This window comes from Anopheles arabiensis, chromosome 3, assembly GCF_016920715.1.
Source record: "Anopheles arabiensis isolate DONGOLA chromosome 3, AaraD3, whole genome shotgun sequence".
In the NCBI taxonomy this organism is placed as follows: domain Eukaryota; kingdom Metazoa; phylum Arthropoda; class Insecta; order Diptera; family Culicidae; genus Anopheles; species Anopheles arabiensis.
Window position 1 is genome coordinate 15,969,854 of NC_053518.1, and position 11,195 is coordinate 15,981,048.

Here is an 11,195-nt window from a genome sequence, read left to right on the forward strand (position 1 = left end):
AGCAAATCATCAAGCAGGCTTGCAGATGCAGCTCAAACTTATAGCGAATTCATACCAACGACCCACAGCGCCACATTCTCCCATCCAATGCCAAGGTCAACAGTAACCGCAATTAGTATTCCGTACACCTTTCCATATTGCCTTTCGATATTCAGCTTTCGTTTAAAGCTTTACCGATAACACACGCCTCTCCGGCACGCCTCGGCCCGACCGGCACGCCAAAGAAAGGAAACAATTAAGTGAAAATTGTTTGGAGATGATTTGCTAACGGTGGGCTTTTCCCACCGTTCCCACCGCCCTGGCGCACAATTAAGGACCGGGGAATGGGAAAAGCATCCCCCGTTCCTGCGGGGAATCCCCTACCGTGCAACGTTGGTTTTCCTTGGTGCGGACGAGCTCCATTTGCTAGGATAAATGCTCTTAGCGTAATTTTATGACATCCGGATGGAGGCACTTTTCTGCCCGCAACGAACCCCGCGTCCCCGGGTGGACGATTCCGTCCAACCTTGATTATGATTCTGGACCGCTTTTGACCGCATATGCTGCAAATGGGTTGTAATTCAATGTGGTTAACCGTTGTGCACTTACTGGCGGCCGGGCCTGGAGGAGTACCATCGTCTTCTACACATCGTGGCGTCGTCATCGTCGTCGTGTCGTTTTGCCCTGTACGGCATGTAATCACGTTTAGTTAGGGCAAAGGTTGGGAAAACAGCAGGCTTGTGGGAAACTAGTTTTTCACCCTGATTTCCAACCCGGTCTCCACCAGCTAGCTAGCTTTATTCACAGCTTGGAGGTTGCTTCCTGCAGTTAAAATGTCGCTTCTATAACGAATCAACCTTTATTGGGGTGTCTTTCAAACGGTAACAGACGGTTTAATAATTTTTGGATCGATTCCAAAGGAATGGGAAAGTGACATGTGAATTTAAATGAATCATTTCTGTAGCATTTTACAAAGAATAGAAAACCACACAAACGGGAATATTTTATTCCACTCCATCCTATCATGTTGTCATGTGTTATTAAAGGGGCAGATGTTTAGTCTTGTCTTTTCAAATTAACGTGAAGTTTTGAAAAAATATCATTCATTCAATTTTGATTCAAATTTATCAATCATCTAATAACATCCATATTCATGTACAGTTCTTTTCATCAAGAGAAATAGAGTTATACAATTGAAATTTCAAAATTCTATACACATGTACAAAAGTACTAAAATATTATTAAAAATTTGAATACTTTTTGCAGTCACATGATTTGTATAAAAAAACTGTATTAAAATACAAATATTGGTTAGTATTAGTCCTTTCTGAATGTATATAATACATTACATCTACTTTTTATTTGGTGTAAAGTATCACTTAACAGGATAGTAAGTCCATGGTACGCAAGGATTGTCCGGATGGGAAGAGATTCCCTCCGATATTGTAGAATCCGGTGCGTCTATCTAATCTTTAATTTGTCCTATGTGTATTTTGTTTGGGCCGGTCTGGTGGTAAAGTCGTCAACTTACACGACTTAACAACATGCCCGTCATGGGTTCAACTCCCGAATAGACCGTGCTCTCATAATAAAATAAATAAATTAATAAGTAATAAAAAATAAATAAAAATAAAATAAATAAAAAATCAATAATGAAATAAATAAATAAATAAATACATACATACATACATACATACATATATAAATAAATACATAAAACATAAAAAAATGAATAAATAAATAAACAATTGAAAACATGAATAACCAATTGAATACATAAGTAAACAATTGAAGAAATAAATAAACAAATGAAAAAAAAATTAAATAAACAATTAATGAAAGTTTTGAATGAAAACATAAAATAAATAAAATAATCAATAAATGAATTACAGACTAGAAGTCTGCAAATTCAAACTCTCAGGCAAAAAGCGACTCCCGAAAGCCTGTGTTGTGCCCTGTTTCTTAAACTCCCTAGCAAAACCCTATATGTTGTTTATTTTTAAGCAATACAAATATGTTTTTTGTTTCAAGACGAAGGTTGTATTTCAAAATAAGAAGTTTGTTGTGAAAAAATGATATTGATGATCTTTTGAAACCAAGATATGCACACTAACAAATGAACTAAAAGTAACATTACAAAAATTACCCCCAACAATATTACCATGATTCAATGTGGCCCACACTCTGAGAAGATTAAAAACTCCTGAAATAGACCTTCGGGGCCACCTCTTAAATACCTTAAATACGCGCTAATCCAAAGAAAAATCTCCATTCATACCCACTTTAATTTCCCAATTTTGTATTCAAGGTGTTCAGGAGCAACATAGCCGCGAACTGATACAGCTTAATAGAACGATTAAGATGAACCAGATATCACTATACAACAGGCATCTTAACAAAGATCAAGATTACGTTTAATTTTCAAACAACCTCCGTTTAGGGCACGGATTTACACGTCCGTGCGATAAGCGACCGTGATGCATCAGCAAACTACCACCTGTCGGCCATTTGTTGTTTTGGTGGAGTCTTGTCGCTCCGAACTTTCTGTAGAGGAGAGTCCGCTACCTCCGAAAGCATTAAAATATGAATGATGCTCCAAAATAGCTCATTGCGGATCAACAAGTACTTGTCGGGTGGAACTGTAATGTTCGTGCTGGTTGGCTTTTGGGCTGCATCCAGTAAGCCCTGGGGGGGGGGGGAAGTGTGTCTATCACGTCGGTAAACATGTTTAACTCACCCATAAAGCTAGGACTGAGCACCATTGCTCCCTTCCTACTAGAAACGAAACACCACAAAAACATGAAGAAAACACGAAAAAAGGGATATTAAACTTGTTGAGAAAAAAACAGCAGTGCCTCACCCTTGAACAGCAAACACCAAATTATCACATCCCTCTTCCACGTGTCTTCCTATCTTGCCTACCTCCATCCCACCGAAGCTCGGTTCACCTTCGACACCTTTCGGCAGCTTGAATGTCCTTTCTCTCTGTGTGTGTGTGTGTGTGTTAAAATTTCCAAAAACCAACCAACCCCGGAAGGTTCTTTGAAGCGTGAAATATTCTCAATCCTGGTCAACGGGTGGGGAGGACGGTTTTCGGGAGCTACTCTGGAATTCCTTTGACATGCTAAGGATGTGTGTGTGTGTGTGGGTGTCAGTGCTTTGCTGATCCTTTGCGTACTGGTGTAGATCATCCGTGAAGCAAGGCAAGGATACAGGCCACATCTTTACGGGCTGAGGCTTTTGAAATATTTTATTTATGCAATCCCGGGCACAGCCCAAGCGCACACCGAAAAAGGATTTATGATGCCCGGTTCCGGTGGATGATAAGGGGATCTGGGATATGATACGAAGAGTGAGCTGTTCTGTGTGTGTGCGCTCAGGTAAATTATAGATCCATTTCAGTGCGGTGTGAGTACTGGGAAGTACGTGAGTGAAGCTTTCCGTGGTACCGATGTACTAACAACGTACAGAGAACTCGTGTCAGCTCCCCTAATGAAGGTGAGCTTTTGACCGCAAATTTGCAGCGAGTTGCATATAAAATCTTTGTGCAACCGATTCATTAGCGTTTGCAGTTCTTTTTCCCCTCATCGGAGAAGAAAGAGAGAAAGTGTCTACTCCGCACACCGTCGTCAGACGACAATGCTTAATAGCAAGGAAAGGGAGTCAGTACACCACAGCTCAAAGATAATTATCATTAAGCACCTTTTTTACCCATCGCCTGTGGGTCGTTTTAATACACTAGTACGGATCGTCTTCATCTGAACGGGGAACGTGAAAGTGGGATTAATGTGCTCCCTTCCCAATCGTTTCGATCGTTGGCAACTCCTCACGCCACGTGGTGCCTGGAAAAGGGATTGTAGCTGAAGCGTGGATTACACACTTCTACTTTTGATTACACTTGAATTCACTTTCATCAGCTTGCTTCATCACACACACAGACACACTTGGCGTAAAGGACGTAAACGCACATGTAAAGGAGATGTGCGACACAATAAGCTACACAGATAGAGGGCCGCAGGAAGCATCGGAAACGCGTTTGAGCCGGCTGGTGACGAAAGGAGATAAGCGTTTCCGGTCCTTTCCACGCTCTCTTCCTCTCTCTCTTTCTCTCGTGTGTGTGTCAATTTGTAGCTGATAAACGGTTTACCGGTACACAATAGCATGGAGTACTGCGAGCGGTGGCGCACACGTACGCATGGTGAACTCGCTTCATCCAAGCAGGATGTACGCCGCATATCGCGCAACAATCTCGCGCTTTTTGTGCACAGCGCTGTGCTGATGAGGCAAGCCGAGTGCAGTGTAATTGAAATTTTAAACCACCCTCCCATGTGCTCCTTGCTTGCTGGCATTCCCCTTTTTCCCTCACCCAAACCACGCGTCGGGATGCATTGGTAGGATTCTTGCAAACTTTCCCTTTTTCTACTGGCTTCGCTTGAGCACCCATTGTAGAGACACTTCGTCAGAATCCAGCTGTAGAGTTCTCGAGCAGAGAGGTGTTTTTTCTGGGAGGGAAGAGAAGAAGGGAACCATTCACTTCCGTTCGAAGCAGAGATACGCCGTACAGTGTATCAGCAAGAGAGGAGTTTTCTTCCGGTTCGTCTTGTTTTTTTTTTTGCTGCATGTCTGCAGTTTTTTTTTCGAAACTACAGAGGGTGTCACTGAATGCGTGTCCTGATTGCTGGCAGCTATACCCGTGGTATCAGCACAAAACGATAATCGCATCCTGCTTCACAGTTCGTTGGCTGGGTTGCGTTGTCGGTGCGTCCGGGTCAAAGGACGCTGTAAAGGTTTGGGTTTATCGGGCCCCATCGGCAAAGGGCAGAGACCATCAACACACGGCCAACCACCTAGCGATTATTAGCAGTGCAATCGTGTCGTATTTTGGGGGGAGGGTAAGGATGATGACACTCGGGTCGAAGTGCCACTGCACAGGATCGATTTTGCAAAGGGGTCGTGATTTGTTTTGCTGGAGCGTTGCAGATGCAAAACACGGCAGCGGTAGGGGGGAACAGAAGAGCATGTGCGAGAAGATGGGAAGGAAAGGGCGTAATCGGAAGGCTAAATATAAACTGCCGGGAGTGGGGGGTTATTTTGAAATAGAAATATCCCATCAGGTGCTTCAACTGAGAGTTGGAAAATTGAAGTAGTACTTCTCGCAATTACATCCATTGTTGATAAACGATCGGAGAAAACTGGTTAACAGGAACTCATTAGTTTGTTCAATACCCTCGGCCGCAACTTCAACCTGTCTGAGGGTGTGTGTGTGTGGTTGTATCTTTATTTTAATTTATTGATCAGACAAGCACACCCGCGATAAGGTGAAACCAGTAGTGGAATAATGAGAACATATCGTGCTGCTCCTAATTTTTTTTTTTGAATAATGACATGATATGATTATATCAGAGCATTGTATACTGGTGTGAATAAAGCTGTAAAATGCAATTAGTTTTAACATTCAAACATCAATGATGTATTTACTTTATTTATTTAAGTATTTAGGGTAGGTGCACCAATTATGGACGAGTTTGTACAGCGTTTGGACTTAAACAAAAATTGTGAAGAAACCACTGCATAAAAATTAATGAAAAGGGTAATGTAGATAGACACCTATTTTAGCTACATTATTGCTTTTACATTTTGTAAATTGGTCACTTTTTACAAAAGTTATAGACTCTTCCAAAACCTCTTCTAATGTATGAATTGTTGTGCTATTTGTTCCAAATGTTGTGCTAGCTGTGTATCAATGTTTGTGCTAGGATGTGTTTGATCTAACAAAATTGGTTTTTAACATCGAAGGAGAATGTTTTTAAGGAATTATAAAATTTGATAACTAGCTGTTGACAATCATTAAAGTTTAATATTCTAAAAATAAGGTTTAGAATGTAAATTTTGTACGATTTTCCATGCGAAATGACACAACTTGTTTTTGCTATTCGACAGCTAAAGTTGTAGGGATGGGGACAAGCACAACAATTGGAACATGACAGTATTTATTGCACCAATTGTATTGCTATTTTGCGATTCGATAAATAAATTATTTTACATTGCCAAACGATCAAAAACTGTGCTGTTTCAGTGTTGAAGAATCATAATCGAATTTTTAAGATCATTTGTGATAGGTTCTGTGCTCTAGTTTGCGTATAAATTAAAATTGAATGTTGGGCTGTTTTTTTCGCTCATCGATAAACAGTGGTTGATTTTTGGACAGTGATCATAATGATTGTGATTATTTGATAAAAATGACCTCGAAAAATTGTGAAACTTGTAAGAAAATAAGGAAATAAGATATATTATACGAATAGATTGATATGAAAAATTATACGAATACATTGATCGGGCGCAAATAGCCAGAATCTTTTCTTAATGTTGATGTTTTTGTCGAAAGCACAACAATTGGTGCTAGCACAACGATTGGTACACCTACCTTAATTCGTTTATACTGTGTTTAATTACATATTTATTTCCGTATTTGCTTACTCACCTAATTATTTACCTTTTTCATTAGCCTTAATTAGGTATTGGTTGATTGATTCTCTAACTAATTTTCCTATTTTAACACATTTTTTTATTTCCTTCCTTTTTATTACTTACTGACTTAAATAATTATTCACTTACCTTCTTTCTCATATACTTACTGGTCTTTTAACTTGCCTACTTACCCAATTACTTGCTTACTTTCGTTCTTTCTTACTTATTTATTCTCTTATCTTCTTGCTTACATACTTACTAACCTTTATACTTATTCTATTAATTTACTTACTTATCTTCTGCCATCTATTCTTTCAATTGGATTGTTTTTCTATTTTGATTTTCTTATTCATATGCTCACTTACTTACTTAATTACAAGGTGTCCCAGAGTTTGTTGATATGCTTACCGTAATTGTTTAGTTTTTGTCACAGTTGATTGACCGTTTCTCACACAATTTTGTATCGTTCCCACAAAATGAAAAAATGCGGTTGTGAAACAATCAGAAAACAACTGGAAACATTAAATCCACCGGTACAACCACTTTACGGTCTTGGCCTGCCTCAGGAATGTCCGAAACCGCTCAAGATTTTACACATTCGAGCTGCTAATCCGTTTTTCCGGCCATAATGGTAGACGCTTCAACGGTATCTTGCCACCTCAAAGTCAACGTCTTTCAAACATCCTAATTGTATCATTTTCTAGTTGGATAATTTTCTCAATCCTTTAATGGTGCACTGTCTCTGTCGCCTGAACGTTTATTTACCACCTACAGTATTATGTTTCATACATTCGATAACTTCTTAACTGTTACCAATTTTTGCTGCACTTTTTTGTTCCACCCGATTTTTACCCCACAAACCGATTTATCACGCAGATAAAAGCTTGTAGTATTACTGATAAACGCCTCTGCGCTACGATCACGTTTTGGTGAATGATGTCGATGAGTTCCACCGTTGCTTCCATAACAGCTTACTTACCATCGCTAAGCTCTATTAAGTGTGTTGTAAACCCACCATTAAGCATCGTCTTACAACTAAATCAGGCGCTTTAGCTTGTTAAATAATAGCAACAATTGCGAGGATTATGTAATTTCTGGTTTCCGGCATTACAGTAGTGTACAAAACAATACCCATAAACAAAAGCAATGTCATTTCCAAAGTTCCTGGGAGTTCACAAGCAGTGACTAGTTTTATTGAGCTGTACAACTATTTTAACAAGTATCTAACAGTATCCTATAAATCCGTTGCTTACATTGCACTACATAAATAACCGAAGTACTCCTACGACGCGACGTCAGTGCTGCCGCTTCGGAATCCCAATCCCCTTCAAATCCCAGCCTGGAAATGGGAGTGAGAAGGGGAACGTTCGAGGATGCTTCAAATAATTTATTACACTAGATCAATGCGAGCTGAGAAGCGACCGATAAGCGGATTGGCTTATGGCGGTAAATATCACCGTGTGTTGTAGCTAGAATAAATTACGTTTGTATGTGTGTGTTTGTTTGTGGGTGTGCTGAAATTCGACTTCGATTGCGAGTGGTTTGTTGTTCAGCTCACAGACTGCCCTGCAACAGATGACCCACTGCTGGTGTGTAGCTGTCGCATTTGGGGAAGTCGGCAGGTGCTTTTACCATCTCCGACGTTTCACCGACCTGCAGCACCAGCGCCATACCGACGGCCGTGTGCCACTCGTAATGGCAGTGCATCAGCCAGAAGCCTGGGTTGTCCGCACGGAAGCGAACACGTGCGTAGCCGCGGCTCGGAATCGATACGGTGTCCTTGCGCGGTGGAAGCGCCACGGTGTTGCGCGATAGTAACCGCTGCCGGGCTATGTTTTGCGCAATTTCGAGCGTAATCGGTACCCGACGATCTTGGCTCATCTCCATCACGAACATCTGGTAGCCGTGCAGGTGGAACGGATGGTTGAGATCGTTCACCGAGGGCGTTAGATCGAGAATGTACAGTTCTACGATATCGCCGAGGTTGATCTTTACCCGATGGGTGCAGGTGCAGAGCTGTCGATCGGAGCAGGAGTCGGGCCGGTTGTTCTCATCGCAGAATGTGTCGTCGCGGATTTTCTCCGGCTGGGTGAGCAGTGAGAAAGGTGGGTAGGCCAGGCTGATGTTGTTGATCGCTCCTTGCATCATTAGCGAACCGTAGATATCTGAAAGAAAGAGGTGCGAAATTGAATATGATTTGATTGATCAAAAGGCGATTTTCTCAAAGGAAGCTGTCCCACTTACTCATATAGTGCTCATATCGATTCGACTCAAACATGCTCTCAAAGCTAACAGGGTAGTTGTAGAAGCCAAAGGTTAGCTGATGATCTGGCACTCCGTTGATCACGTCTTCGTCCGTATCGTACGCTTGAAAGTCGGTGATACAATAGTCACCAAACTCCGGTCGTCCACAGGTGGCATTCGGATGGTTCGCTGTGGCAACGTTTCGGAACGGTTCCTCGTACGTAGGTGGAGCACCAGTTGGGAAGGCATCGTTAATAAACGGCCCAGTGGTGTATCTCAGCACGGCAAACTGCTCCAACTGCAAGTCCGCGCAAGGTCCAAGGGAACGCAAACGCACCCAATAAGTGTCTGTAAAAAAAGGAAAACAATTCCTTGTTTAGCTATCCTTGCTCTAGCTCCAGAAAGCCCTTGTACATGATCTTACCTTTAACACCGTTTGCATCCAGCACGAAATCGTACCGCTCGCCAGACGTCGACACGAGCGTGTCAACTTTGCGTGGCTGCAGATGGAAGGAATCACTCGCAATCACCTCCATCATGTGATCTTCAATCTGCAGCTGCAGCGGACACACGTGGCTTGCCGCATTGATAAACCGGAACCGGAACCGTGCCCCACGCCGTACCGTATACACCTCCAACGGCGTTTGGGTAGTTTCATTCTTCTTCGGATCGTGGTACGTCCCCTTTCCGTTGATCAGCAGATTGATCGGCATAATTCCGCCGGCGGAAGGCAACCCGGGCATAAACATCTCCCCATCGATGTGCATCCAATCTGAGCCGAGAATTACGTGTGCCGGTGTATCGTAGTGGTAGAGATCACCGTTCGGGTCCGCTCTCTTGGGCTCTCGCACGATCAACGCTCCATAATGCCCGTTCACCTTATGGTGGCCCGAGTGGGAATGGTAAAACTGTGTGCCCGGTTCCGTTGCTAGGAAGGCGTAGCGAAACGTGTTGCCAAATCCGATCGGACACTGGGTAATGAACGGGACGCCGTCCATGTAGGGCGTTGCTCGCTGATGCAGCCCGTGCCAGTGAATGGCGGCCGATGTGCCCGCCATCGCATTCGTTATGTCGACCACGATCAGATCGTGCCGGCAGACGCTAATCGTTGGGCCGGGAATTTTGCGATTCAGGCTCATGACGCCCCGTTCCACACCGTCCGCCGTTATGCAGGCCGGATGGTAGCAGTCCGTATGGTTGCCTTTCGCACAGTCCCGGCAGGCACTGTAAGGGAAGGGATGAGGAAAGAACACCTTAGATTATACGATTGTGTGAGCTCATCTAACAACTAATGTAAGAGTGATCCTCTTGAGGATAAGGGAACTGAAGTGGATGCAGTATTAAACTGGTTCCGAACACAAATGCTTGATAATCACTGGTTTATCTCAACGCGGGTAGATCGCAATTTAATCTGCCTCCGGCACATGCTGCTGACAAAGACACTTCGCACGAACGCTTTGTTTGCTGGAATGTGTGGCACATCAAGAGGCACACTTCAGGTGGATTAATTGGGCGTTTGCAACGTATTTGACGTATTCCTATTTCTAGCTCGTTGGTCATCAGTAAAGTTTGCTAAGCCGTCAACAAACTACAGTGCGTATAGAACCTACCGGAAACAGATACTCCTTCATAGGATTATAGGTCACTAATCTACTAATGAAATCTTTACACACTTTTCATCCACCACGAGGTAGTGCACCAGTTGTGTGTTATCTGAAGTGCGTAATACAGTGTTTATGTTTTGGGAATAGTAAAAGTGATTGATTTACAGCTACAGTGTGCACGGTAAACATCTCACAAGTGCTTCAGTTTGAGCGGTATATGAAGCCCCGTTCGGATTAGTCATCGATGCCTACTTTAGTTACAATTTCCCAACGCACGCAACACACTACTTGCGTCACATTGGCATTGAACTTCATCAAGCGTAGGCAAACGTAGACGAGTAAGCTTAAACTGTCTGGGTACAATTGCACCTATCACTAAGTACACTGACACTGACGCCTACTACCATCTCCACTAACACGTGTGTGTGCGCAAAGCTATCGGCTGTGGGGGGGGGTCTTTGCAAAATCGCTGCACGCATTCGTCGCATCTCATTCTCAAAATACACTTACGGTCCCATCACGTGGTAGTGTTCCATCGTCCAGGAAAAGTGGCATATCCGTGGCTGGGTATTGTCGCACTCGCGCAAACACTGCTCGCCCGGAAATGTGCTCACATCGAGCGTCCCGTTCGATTGCTCGAGTAACGTGTTAAGCCAGCTTTGAGCATTGGCACGCGTCGCGTACGCGACCACTAGCACACCGAGCAGTACTAGCACGTGTGATCGTAACACGATCATCTTTGTTTTGTATGTGGTTTCTAGACGGTAGCCCAGTTGTTGGGAGAAATTGGGCCAACTTTAAACTCGTAACCTTTTTTTTGGTTAGCGCGTAAACTTGCTATCGCGCACTAGACACTAAACTGCTCCAGTCAACCACTACTGCAACACTGTGATCGTTCGC

At 43.0% G+C, this 11,195-nt stretch overlaps 1 protein-coding gene across 1 annotated transcript; it reads right to left on the reverse strand.

Annotated features, from left to right (window-relative positions):
- Positions 1–7,594: 7,594 nt before the first annotated feature.
- Positions 7,595–11,195, reverse strand: LOC120902803 (oxidoreductase ptaE-like). Its single transcript, XM_040311803.1, has 4 exons — positions 10,806–11,195; positions 9,116–9,915; positions 8,692–9,039; positions 7,595–8,612 (listed from the first exon to the last, which is right to left on the reverse strand). The coding sequence occupies exons 1-4, from the start codon at positions 11,030–11,032 to the stop codon at positions 8,002–8,004; spliced, it is 1,986 nt and encodes a 661-aa protein (XP_040167737.1). The 5' UTR covers positions 11,033–11,195; the 3' UTR covers positions 7,595–8,001.